This window comes from Macrobrachium rosenbergii, chromosome 30 (genome assembly GCF_040412425.1).
Source record: "Macrobrachium rosenbergii isolate ZJJX-2024 chromosome 30, ASM4041242v1, whole genome shotgun sequence".
NCBI classification, from domain to species: Eukaryota; Metazoa; Arthropoda; class Malacostraca; order Decapoda; family Palaemonidae; genus Macrobrachium; species Macrobrachium rosenbergii.
The window spans coordinates 7,953,875-7,977,780 of NC_089770.1; the positions used below are offsets into that span (position 1 = coordinate 7,953,875).

The 23,906-nt window shown below is 35.0% G+C and overlaps 2 protein-coding genes across 2 annotated transcripts in view; one reads left to right on the top strand and one right to left on the bottom strand.

The window, feature by feature from the left end:
* The first annotated feature begins 320 nt into the window (after positions 1 to 320).
* LOC136854989 (uncharacterized) lies at positions 321 to 13,990 on the top strand. The gene is made up of 6 exons (XM_067131670.1): positions 321 to 407; positions 3,476 to 3,548; positions 5,504 to 5,597; positions 8,697 to 8,919; positions 10,214 to 10,316; positions 12,805 to 13,990. The coding sequence occupies exons 2-6, from the start codon at positions 3,476 to 3,478 to the stop codon at positions 12,849 to 12,851; spliced, it is 540 nt and encodes a 179-aa protein (XP_066987771.1). The 5' UTR covers positions 321 to 407; the 3' UTR covers positions 12,852 to 13,990.
* Positions 13,991 to 20,835: 6,845 nt separating this feature from the next.
* LOC136854991 (rap1 GTPase-activating protein 1-like) overlaps positions 20,836 to 23,906 on the bottom strand; it is a 493,378-nt gene continuing 490,307 nt past the window's right edge. Inside the window, exon 15 of the mRNA XM_067131671.1 lies at positions 20,836 to 23,841. Coding sequence (XP_066987772.1) covers positions 23,704 to 23,841 — 138 coding nt within the window. The 3' untranslated portion in view covers positions 20,836 to 23,703. The remainder of the gene's footprint in view (positions 23,842 to 23,906) is intronic.

Genomic DNA, 23,906 nt, shown 5'->3' on the forward strand with positions numbered 1-23,906 from the left:
AGAGAGAGAGAGAGAGAGAGAGAGAGAGAGAGAAACATCTTACCTGCAGTTATACATGCTCATTGATTCCACTGCTGGGTTCTGGGAGATTATTTGTACATACATACATACAGAAGAGAGAGAGAGAGAGAGAGAGAGAGAGAGAGAGAGAGAGAGAAAGAGAGAGAGAGAGGTTGTTGAACTGCACACCCTTTTATTGTTTCCTTTTTTTATTTGTTTGCTTGTTGTCGGTTGCTGGGATGCCTTGCCCGAGCCGACAGCGATTGCCCACTTGTTAGCCGGTAAAGCTGTACGTATGTCTCTCTATATATATACCTTGCTCACTCGTTGGTGACCTCCAGAGCTGGTTTGCGTTTCACTGGGATCTGACTGAGGCCTGTACGCGATACCCTCCGCTCTTCGTGAAGGTTGGATTTCTGTGGTTCCCCCCACCCCCTTCACCTTTGTTTTTTTTTTTTTTTTTTTGGCAGATGTGTCACGTCTTGCGCGTGTTTGTGTTAGGTGTAGTTGCAGATGTGACGTCGTTATTTTAGTGTGTAATGACAGGTTTGACTTTGCCGTTTTGCTGTGAAATTGTGAGTATTGGCTTGCTGTTGGAAGGTGGGGGTGTAGGTTGGAATTTAGTGTTTGAAGGTGTAATTACTGGTGTGACACTGTTTATTTCAAGGTGTAATGACGGGTATTGGATATCCTTGTTTTATTTGTATAATTACAGTCTAGGAATATGCAGATTTTAAGAGTTACAATAATTTTTCACAGGGTAACATCAGTTACATCTTGACACAGCGATCTCAATTTGTAATAATATATTATATATATATATATATATATATATATATATATTATATATATATATATATATATATATATATATATATATTATATATACAAATTTATATATATATATATATATATATATATATATTTATAAATATATATATATTTATATATATTATATATTTATATACATATATTTATATATATTATATATTTATATACATATATATAATATATATGTATATATATTTATATACATATAAATATATGTATATATATATTTATATTAATACATATAAATATATGTGTATATATTTATATATATATACATATAATGTATATATGTATATATATATATATATATATATATATATATATATATATATATATATATATATATATATATATATATATATATATATATATATATACATACTCTCTGTGGGAATGTATCAACTAGTGTATCTGCATCACCATAAATATGTGAAATGTCTTGCATTTTAAGTCAGATCTTAGTGACAGTCTCACATTTAGAATAACATTGTATATTCAGTACATACATACACACACATATATATGTGTGTATATATATTCTAAATGTGAGACCGGGTAAGCTTCCGACTTTGAAATCTAGACCTTTCACATACTCCTGGTAATGCAGATGGATCTAGTTGACACATTCCACAGCTGCTATGTACATATATATATATATATATATATATATATATATATATATATATATATATATATATATATATATATACATATAGCGTTCTTGTATATATACATATATATGTATGTATATTCTTACAGAAGCGTTCTTGTGTAAAAGTGATGTCGATAATATTTCCAGTGTAATATAGGAGTGAAGTGTTATTTTTTAGCCGTCGTCCAATTGGTGGCTTGATAGTGTTCATTAACTTACAATGGAAAATTTCACTGTTCTCCTTTGCATATCGTATACATTTTTATGCTGTTAAATTCTGGCCTCCAGCGATAATCTCAATTGGCCCGTGCAAAAATTGTCACTTTTTACGCATGTTGTATACGCATTGTTTAGTATAGTTGGGAGGGTTCTTTGTAAGTGTTTTCTGTTATTCTTCTTAAATGCAGCATTATTGCTCCATATTGCTTAAGGTTATGGGGAACAGCTTTTGAAATTATTGCTGGATGGGAGTACAAGTAGGTGTTTGTATTATGTATTTCTCGTTCTCATCATAAAAAGTCTCTTTTTTTTTTACGGCTTTTAATGCATTGTCTAATACAGAATCGGGATATTTTCATTTTTGCCTCTATTAGCAATTCCTGCTTTCATCAACTTGTAACTACAAGTGTGTTATGTCCTTCAGATCAGTGATGTGGAGACAGAGTTCTTTAGTTATTGAGTCAGCCAAAATAAAAATTTACTTCAAGCAGAAATATTGGTAGGTTTTGTGCACACAATATATAGCCTATAAACTTCTTGCACAGAATATAAACGAGAGGAAATTGACTTAGTAGCGTGAAAATAGTTTTCCCTCTAACTTGTCAATATAGATGGCACCGTGGATTCCCTGTCGACATAAATATTTATGAGTCTTTTGGGAAATAAAATTTTCGTTTGCCCACAACAGGAATGGAAGTTTTTCGAGTCAGTAGGCAATCCGAGAATAGGCAGGTTACCGGCGTTTTCCATATTCATAGTGATTTTCGTTAATGGGACCCACTTCCTCGTATCAGCTTGAACCCCAGTCAGGGTCGCTGTTTTTGGTGAACCTCCTACACACTGTATCTGTCTTGAACGGCGCATTTCATGAAATTTCCCAAAGAAAGCTTATATGTTTTCGTTCCACAGCCAGATTCCTGTTGTGTCAACAATATCCATGGATCGTATTGAATTGCGTGGAATAATTTAGTTTAATATTTTGCGTTCAAAGATTTCTATATACAAATTGCTTAAGAGGGGAGATGACGAGTTACCCATCATCATCATTATTATTATTATTATTATTATTATTATTATTATTATTATTATTCAGATGAACCCTATTCAAATTGAACAAACCCACCAAAGGGACCATTGACTTGAAATTCAATTATTATTATTATTATTATTATTATTATTATTATTATTATTATTATTATTATTATTATTATTATTATTCAGAAGATGAACCCTATTCATACGGAACAAGCCCACCACAGGGGCCATTGACTTCAAATTCAAGCTTCCAAAGAATTGGATGTTCATTAGGAAGAAGTAGTAAGAGGAAGTAAAGGGAAATACAGAAAGAAGAGATAATACCACTTATTAGAAAAAATAAAATAGATAAATAGATGAAAAGTGTATCAAAATGCCACGAGGATGGTATTAGGTTAGTGAGGCCAAAAATTCTGAGAGTAAAATATCCCGCTGAATTCAAATTTACTCCCTTGTACACACAGCTTAATCATTTTTATTAAGGTGATCTTGGAGAATGGAATATCAATTTGTATGTTTAAGGTTTTAGATAATATTTATCAAATCTGTTCTCTACATTGATATAAAAAATGGTACCAACATATGGAAATCTGTTCTCTACATTCATATAAAAGATGGTACCAACATATGGGACGAGAATATCACCCAAAAGCCTTTTTTTTATAGTTTTAATTTCCATTTAGTAGATCTTAGTAGTTCTTTAACTTTCTAACTGTATGTATCTATATTGTCTTGCAGATGATGCAGTGGTCAGCTCAAGCACTGTTTGCACTGCTTGCAGTCGCCGTAGGTTATTCAATTCTACATAAAGGTAACCTGTGTACCTTTCCTTTAATGCATATTTTGGCAATATGAATAAGCTGAGTGTTGATATCTACCCATCTCTATAATGTTGTTTTTTGTATTTTGTAGTTTATTGGAAATTTATATACATACTACACATATATGTATATTATTTATGTATTTATGTATCATTAAATGACTCAGGTGGAAACTAGCACATGGCAAAGTGATCTAAATATCATTTTCTAGAATTGATCATTCACCCAACATTGCTTAGGTCAGACGCAAGAGATATAGCTGCAGGTCATAATGAAACTGAAGGGAAACAGGAGGGTCAGTCATGGCGTAATTCAAGAGCAAGTTTCATTAGAACCTGGTAATCGTCGTGTCATGGTGCTGCGTATATCATTTTAGCTCGATAAGAATGTCAGCATTTTTTTTCCTTTTGTTCCTCTGTCTTCAGAATTGGGGTGGGCCATAGTTTTCCTTCCGTTTGTCAGTCAGCCTGCCCATTTTGTCCCCCTCCCGATTTCATTATTATGTAGGAGCATTATTATTCACGGCACGAACTCTGTTCATATGGAACAAGGCTACAGGGGCTATTGACTTGAAGGACAAGCATCCAACCCCGCAGCTATCTAGTGCCGTCGGTGCGCCTCACGCAGTGCACTGTAGGCATTACATAAGGTTCTTTGCAGCGTCCTCTCGGCCCCAAGCTGCAACCCCTTTCATTCCTTTTACTGTACCTCCGTTGATATTCTGTTTCTGCCACCTTACTTTCCACCCTCTCCTAACAATTGATTCACAGTGAAACTGCTTTGAGGCTTTCTTCCTGTTACGCCTTTCAGTCCTTTTTGCTGTCAGTTTACGTTTCAGCTCGGAATGACCTCACAGGTCCCAGTGCTTGGCCTTTGGCCTAAATTCTCTATGCTATCTATCAACAAGCTTCCAAAGCACGAGGGAGGAATAACGTGACAGCAGGTAATTGGTAGTTTCCATTTTTATACGTGCAAAGCGCAGCGGGACCTGCAGCCAGATACCCTTTTCTAGCCCAGGGCCGAAGAAAATAGAGGAAGGGCGGGACTCGCCCGGAAGAAAGCCACAGACGAACTTCTGTCTCAGAAAGAGATGTAGTATCTCCACCATTTTGTATTTTGCATATGAAAACAACACGTGCTGGGAGCAGGAATTTGTTTTTTGTTTTTGCAGGGGGGAGGAGACGGTGGTTGTTGGAAGTGTTACATCGAGAGATCTGGGTAGGAAGGGAGGTGGGGGACAGGGTCGATTAGCAAGCAAGATCAGGCAAAAAATCGGAGTCAAGTCGATTGAATGAATTCATGTATTGCAATCTGGTTTACATTTAGGAGGAATCTCGCTGCCCCAGTTATGTAATATTGATAAATATTTGCAGTACCGAATGGCGATGACTAATGACACGAGAAGACCAAAATGTTCCAAGAGAAATTATTATATAAAGATCTGGTGTTTGTCGTAGGTCGGTGTTGGAACCAACTGTGAAATTTGGAAGTTAGTTGCTTACGGTTCTCCTCCTTGATTTAGCAGTTAGAGAATGAATTTAGCTGAGACTGTCGTTTCATTATATGAGTCATCCTTCTTTAAGGTGAGTTTTGTTTTTTTAATTAAGAAAATCGAAATCACAGAAGGGTAGGCGTCAGTGACTAATGAGTTGGTGTAAATGATTTGTAACCGGAGGTACGAGCTGATTGCGATAAATTTTTTTTTTTTATCTTCTCCATCCATTTTTTCGATTCTTTAAATGTTCTGGGTACGTTTTCTTCCAAAAATGTTTCATGTCGTATTTTGGAAATTAAGAAAAATTCTCTCAGCACCAGCAGGGAGGGATGGGAACGAATTTTCAAGTTGAAACTGTTTTCTCATGAGTTAAATGGACATCGTTAACATTTTCATCATACTTTGGCAAAATGCAATCTGCAAAGGAACGCATTCTTCTTTCTCTTACAGATAATCGATTCCCTTCCCACATTCTTACGGCCAACACTCCTTGCATCACTAATGGGAGCTTCAGACATCCGAGTAACTGTTCGTGGTTCTACAAGTAAGTTCATCTGCAGTTTCCGCGTCTAAAAACATTTAAAATATTAATAATAATTAACAAGAAGCAGTGATAATGTCGTTTTTACCAATTATTACAAGTTGTTGTGCAGGAATGTACAGGGCTTTCCCCTTTCTATAATCTGTTGTGATATACAAATACAAGGATTTTTCAAATATTTGCCCCCCCCCCCCCTACCAAAATTTAATAGAACCCCTTCCTTTACCACCACTGCTTTTTGTATATCATGTTTCTCCTACTTCTTCCAACGACAAAATTTGACGAAATTTTGCAAAGTATATTCACTTCGTGGTCCTCTTCAGAGGACCCATTTTAATATTACTTGAGGAGTCAGAGGACCCATTTTAATATTACTTGAGGAGTCAGAGGACCCATTTTAATATTACTTGAGGAGTCAGGGGACCCATTTTAATATTACTTGAGCAGTCAGAGGACCCATTTTAATATTACCTGAGGAGTCAGGGGACCCATTTTAATATTACTCGAGGAGTCGGTTAACTGAAACTTTGTTACTTTAAAAACCATCTTGGCATGCCTCCGATTTCTCCTATGATTAATAATTCGAGGCTTGAGGAATATGTCAGCCAAAGTTCTTATGTTGCATTGGGGAGGACCTTGGGAGAGGACCTCTGCATATGGGGTCGGCGACATCTTTTATTCGAGCCTGTAGGATATTAGGAATTCAGACAGCAGAATCCGCGCTATTCGCTTCAAGGGACAGTCGTTAACGTTCAGAGTAAGGGTCAGTGGGTTTTGCAGGTTCTTCGATGTTTTTGCAGATACGTAGAGGAAAACTATTATTTTTTTAATAAATGCAGAACTGCTGCTCAGTCCCGCGAGAGCTGACTCTCCCTACCCATTATTGAATCGGAAACCATTGTCGATTTTAATTCGTCTGCTGTCGTTGTTTCAACTTTATGGAAGTAAGGCGTGGGCTCGATTGCGAGTGAAAGAGACAAGAGCTTTAGCTGTTGAGGTGAATTGTTTGAGGAATTCAGTACATGCGGCGTATGAATTAACAGGAAAAGAAATCTGGAGGTACGTATTCAGCAGTTATAAAAGGAGTTTAGTAATAACCATTGAGTGTTTTATCCAGCCATCCACTTTTAGTAACGGCTTTATGTTGAAAATATGTTGCCATTGGTAAAATATGTTTGCGACTGGAGAAAAAATTCCACAGTCGACGAAGTGATGTGTTGGGAAAGGAACTGCAAGAAGTAGAGAGCGCTGTCGGAAGCCTGCAACACATCCTTTGTCAGTCTGGTTGGAGTTGACACTAGACTGATAAGGAAAATTTATTAGCCTTCAGAGATCTGGACGTTTGTGACCTCTTGGAGGACTCCATCGGCTCGATTGTCGAATTCTTATCCAAGATTCCTTTTTGTTTTTTTTTTTTTTATCTTGTGCGATCATGACATGTTATCATTATTATTCACTGGAAAAAAGAAGACTTATTTGACTTGTAGAGGAGGCGAGGTCATTGACATGAAGTTGGACCTTGGATATTTTTCGCCCTGGCATTGTTTTTGTATGTTGCGGTATTTTATCATCTCGTGTTTTGTCTGTATTTTTATTGATGTTATTCATGTTTAAACCTTCGAAATTTGCCTCCTTTGAAATGGCCGTGACTTTCGTCATGGTTGGGTGAGGTGGAGGGGAGGGGAGGGGAGGGCAAGAGGACAGACAGACTCAAATGTAAGTGCATTTTATTCAAGACAGAGGAATGAAATGCAAGAGCAAGGTGCGCCTTTTATCAGAAGACTGGTCGATAATTTTCATTACTAAGATCCCTCTCCAGGCGAACTAACCAGATTAAATACAGAACGTAAGAATCTCTCTGTGTTGGGACGCCGAGCGCAAAATTGCGAGGTCGCGCTAGCAACATACCTGTCTCTTGCCACTGCAAGCATTCCCGCTCCTCCTCCGTCTATGTAAGTGGAGTTGTGCTTTAGTCAGATTCTTCTTGGACATTGTTAGATGTCCGCGTAGTCTCAGATAGATACTTTGACCAGATTCCCGGGTTTTGTCATCATTGTCGGCTTGACACTCTGACTATATGACTCTCACGGTGACGGACAGTAGCATGCACAGGTAAATGAATATGTCTGTACGTACAAAGTATCTGTGATAGCTGGTGTTTGCGGATTATTTTTTTCCGTTATACTGATTTATATTTTCGTATTTCCAGATGTTCCAGATATTTTGAGTATTCCTTTACGCGCGAAGAGAAAGTTAGTTCAGGATTTGAAAGTTTGTTTTATTTTTTATTATTTATTTATATATTTATTTATTTATTTATTGTCTTTTAGGGACCGAAGAATCTTGGATGTTATCTGAAATTTGTTTATATAGAAAACGGCATCGATTTTAAAATATCTTAATAAAACTACGGTGTATTTGTTATTAGCAGTGATAGCAGTAGTAGTGACAGAATTACAATTTTATCATTATTATGAGTTTAGTAATTTTAGGACTGAGTAAAATATTAAAAGGTTCAGAAGAATTCTGATGTTACGAATATTTTGAATTAAAAATCTTCTCTCTCTCTCTCTCTCTCTCTCTCTCTCTCTCTCTCTCTCTCTCTCTCTCTCTCTCTCTCTCTCTCTCTCTCTCTCTCTCTCTCCTTCCTTTTTAATGACTCTCTTAGAAAGGATTGGAGGAAGGAGAATGGGTTATGAATTAGACATTTTTGTTCTTGTCAGATTGTAGTACTGTGACTTGGTTGCGTCCCTAACCTAAATGTTAATAACGAAGGCAACCAGTTAACTCTAAAGTGCACCTCATGTAGTGCACTGTAGGCATTACTTAAGGTTCTCTGCAGCTCCCCTTTGGCCCCTAGCTCTAACAGCTTTCTTTCCTTTTACTGTACCTCCGTTCATATTCTCTTACTACCATCTTGATTTCCACCGTCTCCTAACAATGGATTCATAGTGCAACCGCGAAATTTTCCTCCTGTTACACCTCTCACACCTCCTTTATTCTCAGTTTCCGATTGAGCACTGAATGACCTCATTGGTCTCAGCGCCTGGCCTTTGGCCTAAATTATATATTCTGTTCTATAATCTATCATATTCTTAACAGGTGTGAGAACAAGACGGTCCAGGGGTACTACCAAAAGCAGTTCTTCGAGTGTGCCCCGGGCACCGTGTTCGATGACGCCCTAGACATCTGTATTCCCAAGTCGGCTGACAGCCAAACCTCTTGTCCAGAGCCCGACCCGATAGATATCGTTTGCGTGAAACACCCGCCCACTCAACACGACTACTGTTACCCCAAACAAAATTGCAACGGTATTAGAACTCCTGTAAGTACAACTGTTCTGTATTTTTTATTCGGTACAGAATCATATTCCTATGTACGTGACATTTTATATATATATTGTATATGCACATATATACTGTATATGCACATATATATAATACATATATATATATATATATATATATATATATATATATATATATATATATATATACGTATATTAATATATACATGTATATATATATATACATTATACATATATACACATATACATGTATATATTTATATATGTATATATACATATATGTACTTATTATATATATATATATATATATATATATATATATATATATTTATATATATATATATATATATATATATATATATTTACATATATATACATATATATATATATATATTTACATACATATTATACATATATATGTATGTATATATACATATATATACATATTATGCATAATATATATATATATATATATATATATATATATATATATAAATGTATGTTATATATATATATATATATATATATATATTATATATATATGTATATATTTATATATATATATATTTATATATATATATATATATATATATATATATATATATATATATATATATATATATATATATTTATACATATATACATATATATGTATATATATATATATATATTATACATATACATAATATATGTATGTATATATACATATATATACACATACATACATGCATACATACATACAGTGTGTATATATATGTATGTGTATATTATATAAATGTATGTATATGTATATGTATGTATATATATTATATATATATGTATATGTATGTATATATATTATATATATATGTATATGTATATATAATGTATATATATATATTCATACAGTATACATATACATATACTGTAGTACATGTAGAGTATATATATACATACATACATACATACATACATACATACATACATACATACATACATACATACTTACATACATACATAAATACAAATACATATATATATATATATACATATATGTACATATACACATATATATATATACTTACATATACATACATATATATACAAATACATATATTTGTATGTATATATATATATATATATATATATATATATATATATATACACATACACACATACATACACACACACATAATGCTTACATAGATACATACAGTATACAGTAGTGTGTTTTTGAAATAGCTATTTATGATTTATAACACCTGTGGTAAAGTAGTGTGAATACTATATGAAAATTTTATTATACTATTTTTTTTTCCTCCTTGCAATCCAGAGTGGGATGTGTCATTACCAAGTAGTCTGCACAGAAAACTCTACGGTTGTTTACTGCGACATGCATATGCCGGTAAATGCAGGTATCCCGTGCACAAACAGTTGTAAGTAAAATATGCAAACTTTTTAATGTATATTGGTTTGACTTCAGAGCAATCAATGAGGATTCCACTCTCTCTCTCTCTCTCTCTCTCTCTCTCTCTCTCTCTCTCTCTCTCTCTCTCTCTCTCTCTCTCTCTCTCTCTCTCTCTCTCTCTCTCTCTCTCTCTCTCTCTCTCTCTCTCTCTCTCTCTCTCGAAAAGGAGTAGTATGTGTTTTTTTCTAGAAAATTCAGAATGCAGAATGCCTCTGTTGTCAAGAGTAAATATATTTTCCTGATTGTTAAATAACTCTTATGGAGGGATTTAGAGGGAGAACAGGTTAACAGTAACAGGTTAATATAAGTGAATTAATTTTTTGTCAAAATGTCTGCTCTCATATCACAATTGTAAGCTGGAGGACCTCAGTGAGGTGAAACCACTCTTCCTCACCTGCATCACATTTGTCACATTGTCCCCAACTGGTAGGTTCTTGCTGGTGAAAATTTTCCACAGTTATTATGGTATGAACATCCTCTTGTACTGCAACCGTTATGTGATGAACAAAATTTAATTTTTGATTGTCAGCTATCACTGTTTTATTGTCAACTATCAATGTTTTCAATGTGTAACATAGGGCGCTGGTTTAACACTGAACATACAGTAAGCACTCTGTTCAACAAGAATGGTGCTGTGTCATGAACATTAGTTTTTTATTTGATGAACAGAGGGTCTACTGTATGGAAAACCCCTTTAGACTCCTTATGGTAAAGTTAATCTCTTTAAATATTATGTAAGTTCTTATCTGCCCTCATGTATCCTTAAAGGTGGTGACACTTATCTCCTTAAGTGGTGGCAGTTTTAATGTGAACATTGAGTTCAGTGTGCTAACAAGTACTTACAATCGAATAAGAAATTTTTTAAATGAAATGGAAACTTCAGTTACTGTGATTAGCTCAGTTTGATTTGAATATGTAGAGGACTGTATTATTAATCATAATCCTTGCACCCTGTCAACCATATCAAAATTTATTTGGCCCTTTTGTGTTTCCTCTCTATCTTGCTTTCTCTGTAATGGACCTAATGAATAGCAATTTGCTATTAGGAAGGAGATATTACTGACCTATACCCCCATACAATGCACTAATTAGACCCCACTTAGAGTATTCTGTTTTCTGCTAGTTGAGCTGATTGCAGAGGTCTCTATTGGGACAGTTACACCCTTCAGTACCTTACTTAAAGGTTGGAAGAACATGAGTACTTCTTCATTTCCACTGCTGTCCTTGAACTAAGGGATCAGTTTCCTCAGTGTCCTCTCCAGTTATTTCTATTGGCCTTCCTTAAGGCATCCAGCATGTTTTAAAGATTTGGCTAAGTTTTTTACAACTGCATGTCCTTGCAGTTGTCAACCACAGTTATCACCAGTGGGCCTAGCCTTTGACTAAAAGTCTATCTGCAAGGCAGTAGTTTTAGTTTTTCTGTAAAAGAAAACTATTGAGATGGCTTTTTGTATGTCCGTCCACACTCAGATCTTCAAAACTACTGAGGTTAGAGGGCTGCAAATTGGTGCGTTGATCAGCCATCCTCCAATCATCAAACATGCCAAATTGCAGCCTTCTGTCCTATGTAGTTTTATTTTATTTAAGAAAGTTAGCCATGATTGTGCATCTGGCACCGCTATAGGTGCCAACAACACAGGCCACCACCGGGCTGTGGCTGAAAGTTTCATGGGCTGTGGCTGAGAGTTTCATACAGCATTATACGCTGTACAGAAAACTCGATTGCGCCGAGGAAACTTTAGTGCATTTTTTACTTGTTTCTTGTAGTTGCCTGTGACAACACACACAACTACAGGATGAACATTATAAACACAGACCACAGAAGTCTAAGTACCTAAAGTGATAACCAAACTAGAACCTTTTGATGGAAACTAGAACGCAAAAGGTTCAACATCAGCCACTGTGTGGACTTCCTCACCAGTGATAGCATCATTTGGGATGGACCTCTGCTGAACAGTTCAAGAATAGAATAGATTAGATGAAGTGATTGACACATTCCTAATTGATTTGTGTAATTTTTTTTAATTGTGTCTAACTGCACTCTTTGAAATCATATAAATTTTGGTTTTTCAAGAATGTGGACATGAAAAATAATGAAAGAGATAGTCTGCAGTAGCAACCGAGCTCAGGAGTTTATTTCTTCCTGGTGAAGTTGAGTAGCTGGCTGCTAAACTGGACTAAAATTGTGGAGAATATTTGGTATTTGAAATCATTTTTGATTGTTACATACAAACCAAGTGGGTTATCAATTCCAAGTCATTACGTCACTGCGTAAGCAGCTAGTGATGCTAGTCTAACTGCTAAACTTATAGGAGATTTTGTCATTATGGATTGTGATGGTTAGTATGAAAATACATACTTTAAAATTGTGTAGCCTATCCTGTTGGAATTTAATATATTCAATTACTGTATAAGACTATTTAGCTTTGTAACACAAATTAATTTTTTCATTTCAGCCAATGCTGTTTGCCTCCACTTTAAGAAAGGAGACTTCAGATTTTGAAGTGTTTCTCGCCCTTCAAGATAAGTAAGCCCAGAAAATTTATTTGAAACCAAGTAAACTTGTATCCCATTTTGCAGAGATAATTAATTTTTGCTTTCTCAGTCCAGGAAAACCCATTGCTATAACTTGGCACAATGACAATTTCTAAGCATCTTTAGAAAGTATCATATTAGTATAAATGCATTTTTTGGGTACTCTGTATTTTGTTGTTAACATTTGATTAAAATCATAAAAATGTTGTGCATGCCTACATAGTAGTTCTCGAGTAGCTTACCATCATCTCACAATCATCTTGCCTGACGCACTGTGAGAAATGCTGAAGGTTCTGTGAAGTCTTCCTTTTGCCTCACCTGCGTTGCAGGCTTTATTGAAAGGTATTTGCAGTGTTCCTTCAGCCCATAGCTGCACCCACTGCTAGCCTGTTATTTTCCTTCAATTTCAGCTTCTTTTTCCATATCTTGCTATCCAGTTTATCCATTTCATTCATTTTCTTGATCTCTGTATGTTTTCACCTAACCGCACTCCAGTTGCCTCATTTCACAATCATAAATGAGTGGGTGAACTTGCCTGGTGTTTGGGTTTATAGCCTGAATTTCATGGTTCATTCATTCCAGCTGCATTGCTCTCTACCTTTTACTTTTCATCAGTTCCACTTCAAATATTTTTTCCACCTGGCTTTCTGACTTCTCTAACTTTGCCTGGCTCAAATTTTCATCTGTTGGAAGAACACATCTTCTGTGCCAACTATGTGAGAGCTCAGAAATGAGACTTGGTCGTCTGGTTGAATTTTTAACTAATGATGATAGCTTGGGCAGTTTTCTGGTTCTGTTTTTTGAAAGGTGGTGGAATCTTTTCATAAATTTTAGTGGTGGCTTGAGAGAGGCATTTAGTTTACCGTTTTATAAACCTTAAAAGATAGATCAGGGATGCTGTTATAATTGCATACAGTAGTCACGATTGTTATGCTTGTGTATTGTTTTTGTAATTGGATTTTTATTACTGAAAACTGTAAATTGGTAATTTTTTTATTCTTTGTAATTGTAGTTTTAAAATTACCAGTATTGTGTTTAGTAGTTTAGATAATTACAGTAATTTAGAAAACATGGAATAATTACAATAAACCTGAATTTAAACAAGAAGTGTTGTTTTAGATATGGTTTTCACCTTTTGTGTCCTATCTCTTCACATACAATACAACAATTTCAAATCTAAGTACTGTAGTGTTAAAAGTATATACCAGGCCTGTGTATTTACAAACAACTTATGCGATGTTATTGTCTTTGTATTGATAACTGTCTTTTAATTCATTATTCATAAGGAAAGTAAATTTGGCTACATTATTACTATCCATAATTTGTTTTGTGGCATGCTTTTTTTTTTATAACAAAGTAACTTAACGTAGGCTTAGTATCCATTTGTGAGTAACATCCATGAAATTTTCAATATGTGAAATGAAGTTTCCAGTAAATATTTTTAGTACTAAAGATATGTATTTGAAGTGCAGTGTCCAAATATGATGTGATAAGGACATTTGGCTACCTTCAAGTACAGTCCACTTAGTACAATCCGTATTTTGTTGTATTGATGGACTTCAGTGGTAAACAGTGACTGGCATGTCCACATGATACTGATCAGCATGGGAGGTCAACTTTGAAAGTATGTCAACCTTTTATTTCCATCTGATATTTCTGGTACTGAATTGGATATTATAGTTTTAACACAATTATGTTTCTGCCATCGTTGAAGCCAGTTCCTGGGGGTTTTATCAGTTCACATCCCTTTAAGGGTTAAGGTTTGTTGCAGTGTCCCTTCAGACCCCAAGTGTTTTACTCTGCCTTTTATTTTTCATCCATTACCTCACTTCTTTGTCCACTTAGCTGTTCAACTTCATTAAGCTGATTGTGCTCCAATTTTCAAGTGATCCCACTGACAATCTGGTGTGATTAGTCTACTTTTTAATACTAATGGTAATATTGGCACATCTGACTACTGTGACAAGCGTGATTGACATCTGAGTAAATCAATATATTCCAGGTACCACAATGGAAGAAACTGTTTGGTTAAAATTTTTTGGCAAGTGGGAGAGATAGAACACGATAGTGCAGATTTAAACATGTATGAAGTCAATAATAATCCCTTTCCTGTTAGGACATGAAATCAGATTCTTTTAGTTTACACTACCTGAAGGCAAACTAAAATCAGAAATGAAGATAACTCTTGATTTCAAAGTTCATGATAGGTCAAATTTAGTGTATGACCTTATACTGCAATCGCTTGAGGTGGACTAACAGAATTCTTCTGAAAATTGCTGGGAGCAAACAGATTTTATAGATGTGCCAAGAGAAGTTAAAGCATTAGGATACCAATTGAATTAAGTATTATAGACTGATCTTTGATGGGCTGTTTTGAATAATTGATGTTTAGATAAAAAATACAAACAAGCAAATTCAGTGCTGCAAGTTTGTAAATGTTGGGTAGTAGAAGTAGCGGGTGGTGAGATGCTGGCAAAGAAAATGAATTCAGTATATATGCTGTACACTTAATAAAGAAGATTAATTTAAATAATTATGGTAATGTAATAGATGTATAATAAGTATATGTACAACTATTTAAGACAAGCAGATAAACCATTAATTTGGGATGGTTTATCATATGAAGTGGTAGAATTTCCACTGTTAAAGGGTATACAATGGCAGATATATATGGGCCCAAATAAATTCAGGCCAGATTTGAATCTCTTTGGGTATAAACATGAATAATGCTCTTGGACCTGCAAAGAGATATAAGCAAGCTATGGACCTGCATATCCTGCCCCTGACTGGATTTGGCCAACTTTAGCTGTATTAGTTGAGGTTTCTTCGCCATACTAGGTAGCTTTAAGAAATAAGGTTTCTTTATGTAGAACATAACTGCTAATGGCTAAAATGGGGATTTCTGCAAAATTTGAGTCGAAAGTCAGAGAGGTCGCATGAGAAAGCCCTGTAAAGCAAATCTCCCAAACTTCACAAGTGATTTCTGCTAGAAAAATTGTACAGTAGACTTAATTCCTTTTGTGATGCTGTCTGCCACAGTAAGAGATCAGCAGATCACTGGAGTTGAAGTACATGATATAAAAGAAAATAAAATGAGATAAAAGGACTAGAGAACAGAGCTTCTCTGAAAATAAGTAGCAGAATGTCTGTAAGTGAATATGGTTCACCTTTGAGACCAGGAAGATATCTAATGATAGAAATATGAAATAATTACTCTTATATTAATATAAATCCACAAGAGGACAAAACAGTTCATGTATCAATATCAGATAAAACTGTGAAAGAAGTTGAGTGTGAAAAAGATGAAGTCAGTAAACTGGAAGTAATAAGATATATGGTATAATTTTTAACCAAAGATAGAAACAGTTTTTTTTTTAGATGGAAAGGAGATGGAGAGGGACTGTTGGGGAGCTGCCATCACTGATGGAGAAGTTTCAAATGCTCTCCATGGTCCTTCCTAAACCTACTGTCTTGTAGGAGATAGGAAAGGTTGCATATGAGACACCTCAATTACATGAGGATCCAACTGTAAATAAACTTGCAAATAAATTTGTCAGCACTAATAGGAAAATCCAGTATTAAAGCCTTTTTGTGAAGAAAAATGCACACACATCAAACATCAGGCACAAGAAATGACAAAAATCCAAGTAAAGAACCTTAACACAAAAGGTCTTAATATACATAACTTTCTCTTCTGTAAAAGAATGAAGCTGCCATAGATTAAGGGCTAAATGGGAGGAATTGCAAATAATAATCCACAATTATTCCCCCATCAGCAGAGCTTTGCAGAAAATAATGATGGGAAAATCCAATATTAGGCGTGTTATATTGCTTCCCACCCTCAAAGTATGGCTAACACATTGCAAATCATCTTGGGGTATTAATTATGATCTGCCAAGGTATTCCATATATCCAACTCTTATAATCCAACTTACAAGATGTAGCAGTACAAATTACATTGAAATGAAATATATTTTATGTTCTGTGTACTGTATTTGCCACTTGCTGCTACTATTTATTATTACAAGTTAAAACTTCATGTCCTTAAGTGAATCACCAGCACCTTTACTGATGTTGGGTGACTTGAATGCTTGTAATCCTCTCTGGAGTGGTATTAATTATAACCAACAAGGAAACCAGTTTGTATCAATCTTTAAAATTTTGAATGTTACTATACTCCTTACTGGAGAGCCAATTTTATGTCCAAAGTGGAAATACTGTCAGCTAGTGACTTGGCCATTTTAGTGATGATTTGTCATTGATACCAGTTGGGAAGTTCTGGACAATAGACACACCAGTGACCTTTTCCTGGTAATTATGGTTCAAAGTCCACTTCTTCAAAGGCTACCAAAATGGAATATTAAAAAACTAAATAGGTGGAATTCAATGAGAAAAGTTCAATAGAAGTTCTGCTTGAAGAATTTCCACTAAGAGATGATGCTCTCAGTCTGCTAAATATCTCTTTTTACAGCAGGTCTCCAGTCTATCCACAGAACAGTGAGAGGATTATTTCCACATAGGGCCGTTCTGTGGTGGAAAAAAGTGTGTGGCATTCCTCACAGAACAATGAGCAGAGTCAAGACATGCCATGGGAGGCATAGGTGTGAATACAGTACAGTATTACAAAATAGAGTACTTGTAGGCTAGAGCACAGTTTGTACTAAGAGAAGTCTCAGTATTTCTATTATGTCAGTGCCAGAACATCTCTAACATTAACATGGAAAAAGTTGTGAAAGATTGTTGGCATGTCCATAAGATACCATAAGCTTTATAGTTAAATAAAAGATTGGAGAACCTTAAAAGTTGGCAAATACTCTTGCAAGTCATTTTGCAGTGTCCAAGAGAAATGATGACAAAAACTTTGTAGAACATCAGTAGAGAGAGGAGTCAAAAACCTCTGGCTTCACCACACAAAGAGAAGAATTGTAGGAGTCCCTTTGAAATGAAAGAATTTGAATCAACCCTGTGAAGTAGTAAGGGGGCTCCACTTGGTTCAGATGGCATCACTTGTGCAGTGATTAAGCTTATTACAGAGTGCACCAAAAGATTAGTTCTTAGCATTATGAACCAAATTTATGTCTTAAACCAGTGAGAAACAATATTACAGTTGCTAGTTATCAGACCATTACTTCAATCAGTTGTCTGTAAAAATTGAAAAAAATGATAAATGTTACAGTTACTAGTTACCAGACCATTACTTCAACCAGTTGTCTGCAAAAAATGCAAAAAATTGTAAATGTTCTTGTAATTATACTTGGAGTGTAAAACTACCCCTTATATATATGGAATCCACCATATGTGAAGGCTTTGCCTCAAAGAAATACCATTGCATGGCTTTTTCCAAAACCGGCATGATGCATATTTAAGGGGGAGAATTACTATGTTTTATCAGATTTTTTTGAACAAGGAACATACCAGGTACAAACGAAGCTGTGCTATAAGATATTAAATGCCAATTGCCACCATAAAGCAGTGTACATCTGTTTGCCCTGGCAAGAAATGCTATTTCGAAATTGTTTCCAAGAGACATATTGTATATACACTTTGTTAATAACATTTCTGCATCTGTTGCTGCCACGTGTGTGGCTGTAGCAGAGAGGCATCTTCAGTGTGATGTAACCAGGTATGACAGGAGCTGAAAAGTGTAAAATTCAGTTTTTTTTTTTATTTTTAATGTATTGATAATTCACCATTGCTTCCAGCTCCAGATCTGGTTATAAATGGATAGAGAAGTCTTTGCATTACTGAGACCAGATTTCTTGGCTTAATATTTGACCGTACTTCCCATACTTCCATAAGTGCTGATCACACAGACATTAAGGTTGTATAAGACACTTTTTACCAAAGCTGACTAATATGCACTTGATGGCTCGGCTAAGTGCTAGCATTTGATATTTAGTTTTTACAGATGCTGAGTATAGTTGTAGTTTACCTCAACACACTTCTATTTTTACTGTTTCAAAGCTTATATGCAGTTTTATTGTTACTCAGATTGGAAGCTTGTGATTTTAATACCAAGCGCTCCGTAATTTTAAATATAAGTGCTGCATGTTTTTACTTAAATGTGGAGGACAAGATTTTAAATTTTATTGGGTTCCAGCCAGTGCTGGTGTAACTGGAAATGAGAAAAGCTGATTGGCAGAAAAAGCTCCTTTGAGTGTGACATCAAGACAGTTTCTTCTACCATGCAGGGACTCATTCCCATGTGTTAACTTAGGAATAGGATTTGTTATTGATTGCTGATCAGCCCAGAATTGATGGCCATAAGATAGAAGGAAATAGGCAGAAGAAAAATTTTGGGAACATATATCAGTTGCATGCTGAAGTCATGAAGTGATTTAAGGCCACAGCATTGAGTACTTTGCTGTGGGTTTATCAGCCAAAAAGTCTGTGTCATCCAGGCATCTATATTGGCTTGTTTCTTTTTTCCCATTGAAATCTCCAGACTAATACTTAACCTTGCAAATACTGTTTACAGTAGTTTGCAGACAGTGGCTTGTAGGATTCATTCCATATGGAAATGAACATTTACTGGTACAATACCAGACAAGTAGGATGTCCATATAACATGGTTCTAGATGCTGTGACCCCTTAGACTCAATCACGTATTGTACATGGATTTAATACCTCCTCTGAGGAGAAGTATCCCTGACATATTTGAATCTAGATTCATTGAAAAACTGTAGTCTCTTTGGAAATTTGATGTGCTTTCCCTTATGGGCAGTTCTAGCCGTTAGAAGATTGTGTAGAATTTATGTACCTTCTTTAAGATGTAGTCACTAGTTTGTCACAGATCTTTAACCTTTCTTAAGAGAAGAGTTCTGATATATTCAAACACTTTATCCTTCCCTAATTCCAGATTGGATGATAGTACAGAGTTGTGATATAGGTCTGTTTTTTGAATGCAGAACCTTTACCTTTTCAAGTTTTCCTGAGAAAGTGCATATCTCAGACTCCAAGAACAGCCAATGTCACATTTTCACTATGCTTCTTGAGCAGTGTTGTGTTGGCTAACCATGATTCTTTGGTAACTGGATGAGGGTGAAACTACTCATGACCTTTTTTTATATTACCGCACACTAAAGGGGGACTACTACGTGTCTTAACCAAATTTGTGCCAAGTATCAACTTCGCAGTAATCTCCAATTACAGAATATTAGTTGCGGTAATCTCCAATTACAGAATATTAGTTGAAGAACTAAATTACTTCTGAAAACAGTGTTTTGGTAGCACTCTAAATATATAGATTAAATCACATTGTTTCTGTGAGTACCTTCCTTCCTGTTTCAGTGAGTAACTTTCTCCCATTCCACAGTAGATGGAAGAGGCTCACGTTACTTGGAGATTCCTCATTCATCTTTAATTTTGACCAGGCAAAAAGCTAATTATAAAAATATGCTTGTATGTATGAAGCATAAAAATTGTATTAGTTTGTACAATATTTACTGTAACTGTTAATATTTTTTGCCTAAACTGCTTTATAAAGGTGATGGTTTCAAGTAGCTTTACAGAGCAACACTGATTTTTTTATGCCATGTAAAACAGTTATTTACTTTTTTCATTGTAAAGGTAAGTTATTGCAAGTACTTAATGAACTTATTTGTTATTCTCATTGATAATAGAAAATGATTGTAGTGTAGTAGCTTATTGATGTAAGGTGATACCATATCAGTTTCAGGATTTAAGTTCTTTATTAATTGCTTTTACATCTTCATTTCATAAGAAACCAGTATAGTACTGTATATTGAATTAAACTGTCTATACTTTATTGATTTTTTGCAGTGCATTTTATATGTTTGAAGGTAGTTCACCTTTCCGGATATTATTCTTGGGAAGCCTGATGTACAGGTATAGTAGTATATTTAATGTCCATCAAGAGTGATCTTTAAGAACTGTTAACACTGAGTAGAAAATAACAAAAACAACTAGAGGAAGGTTTGTAACACACAAAAATAATCCATGAGTTTATTTTTGACTCGCTATACACACAAATAGTATAATTTACGTCAAACATTTGATACAGAACATACACACTCTGGATGACCTATGTAGCCAGTACTTAAGGTTCAAGGAACCCAAAAGGCAATAACTCTAATCACTCCTTTTACCTACAAGCCCGTTGCTATTGTCAAACGCGTCACTGCATAATCAGTGCGTACAGGTTCCAGCCCATCTAATTTCATGCCCGTTCCTTTTATTTTATTGTAGAAAAGTTATGAACTACTGGTAACTGTGAATCAAATTGAAGTGTTGGACTTAATTACAAGGTTAAATTTTAAAGGTTAAGATAGTTTGTCTTTTGATTATATTGTGGTTATTTAAATATACAGAACAGTGAATATTTAAAGGATTTCTTTTTTATTTAAATAATTTTGAATATCCTTAAGACTTCAGTAATATAATACTGTTAATGCTATTAAAGGTAATGTGCTGTAAACGATCATTAAAATGATCTAGTTAATTCAACGGACTTGATCTAGGCGATAAGAGTACTGCAAGCGTATTCCGACATTAGATGTCTAGGTATTTATATAATTAAATAAAGTTCTATAGGATTCTATACTCTCTCTCTCTCTCTCTCTCTCTAGTAAGGACATCCTGCCTTTTGGGTATGTCTGAGAAAGACTACCTACAGTAGCAAAATAAAATTCTTTTGTACATATCTTGTCCAATTATAGGCGGTTCAGATGTGTATATATATTTAAAGTGTACTTGTAACCTGAAAGCTGGATGGGGTGACAACGCATTCAGCAAATCTGACGGATCCAGATGTGAGCTACATCTCTGAAGTTTCTCTAGACTACACATCTATGGTCTTGAGAGGACCATTTCCATATGATAGTTAATACAGTCACATTTAATCACGGAGATGTTTAGTGGGGAGGTAAAACTGGATGCCCACCCCCTTAACATTTTACACACAACAACACACCTATATTGGAACGCAACAGTTAGGAAGGACGCTGCTCCCAAAACACTGCTATATCCCAATAATTACCTCTTCCTATGGGTGTCTCAAGCTTTTCAAAATTGCATCTTTTTTTTAATACTGTACTCTACTATTGGTATTTGGCGAGTACCAACAAAAAAAAATATAGATGACAGAATGACAAATACATTTTGTTCAACAAAAAACACAGGGAACGAGGAAGTAAAGCTGTGAAGATGTAATAATAAAAGGGTTAAGCAGTGAAGTGGTTCAACATCCATGAAGTATCACACGTCAACTCCTTGAGGGCTCATGCCGAGTAATAATAAAATACCATAAATTCATATGGAACAACAACCCAATTCAAAACTTGAAACAAATGAGCCTATGGGATTGACATATGATTAATACAAATACAGTAGTACAGAGTAATTGTTGATATGACAATGACTGTGCAATTTCTGCCATTAGCATGATAACCTCGACAGAGGCAGCCATTACAGATGTCTGCGGTTACCAAAGAGAAGAACATTGCTTTTTGAGCAGTAGTGGACAATAGCATCCCCAGAAGGGTCTAATGATTTCATTTGTAAATCAGGCTAGTTGCATGTAGAAGCAAGGCCAATGAGGCAATAACTTCTGCATAATTTGCTACACACACACAGATGGTTACAAAAGGCTATACTGTAACTTGCTTATATTACTTAACTACTGGAGTGTATTGCATTATTGTTATATTTTGAAAACTAACATAAATTTTCTCATCTTGTAATTCAACTCTGTTTCAGGAAAACTCGCTAATCTTCCCTCACACTTACACATGCAGCAGATTAAGTTGGTTATCCTCCGATTTTATCTTGCTACTGGCAGATACACTACAGAAATTGAAAACAATCAAGGTGCGCAGATTATACACAAGAACCTGGTAAGTGGAGTTCAAACTAATAATCAAGAAGTTTCACGGATTACTTTGAGAAATTTGCACAAATCATTTGAATTCACCACTTCATTGTAAGTTCACAATCAAATGTGTAACAGTGGGATTAAAATATGTTACATTAATTATAAAATTTAGGAATGACTAAACATTCGGACATGCCATCATCACGTCCTATAACTTAAAATTAAATATTTGGTATGAAAAGCTGAGGTGTAGTGTCCATCAGGGATGAAAAAAAAAAAGGGGCTAGAAACATCAACTCTGCTCTTTAAATGCAGTTGAAAAAGGTCAAGGTACGTTTTTCTTTATCTATTATAAATGCAAAAAAATAAAATTTGTCTTTTTGTCATTGACACTATATTACCAGCAACACAGCAAATCTGAATTTGCCATTCTTCCTTTGGTGACTAAACCATACCACTACAAGGTTCTACACCCCCATTCTTACCTTACATAACTTTGGTATCACTCAACATCACACAAAAGTGATAAGGCTACGTTGTTTCACGTGTATTCAGACATTTTGTGGTCCAATCTTCAAACACACCAAGAGAACCTTTGACTTAAGGTGCCATTATGTGCATGATGCACACTGACAACGTAAATATTACCTCAGCAAAGAAAAATATCATATATTGTTGTAATAATAAAGACAGTAGATAAGTTAATAATCAGTGGAAGAATTAATGAAATTTGGACTCCTATATTTGTGTTTCACAATCACCTCTGTCTCAACTCCTTCCGTCTTATGATTTTTGCTTATCCATCGGATAACCTTTTATTTATGTTTTGTTTACCCTTTCCAGTAACCTTGTCATTCATTCCCACTGTCTAAACCTTACTTGTCAAAATTCACTTTGACTTTTAGGCCTACAACAGGGCTGCTCCTCTGACCACTCTCCAAAATCGGACACTAAGTAGACGGCGCACAATTACCGTTGTTGGTCAGTCTCACACCGCAGATACCTGGCCAGTGCCCAAGTCTTTGAGCAGTGTCTGAAGTCTGACAATTTCTTTTGTAGCCGTACTCAGCTCTCCTCCTAATTTTAGTTCCTTCTCTTTTAATTTCTTGATTTCTCGCTGACATGTCTGAAACAGTGAAATCAGTATTTGATTAGGTTATGGAGTATACAATTCAATCATACTGTTATGAC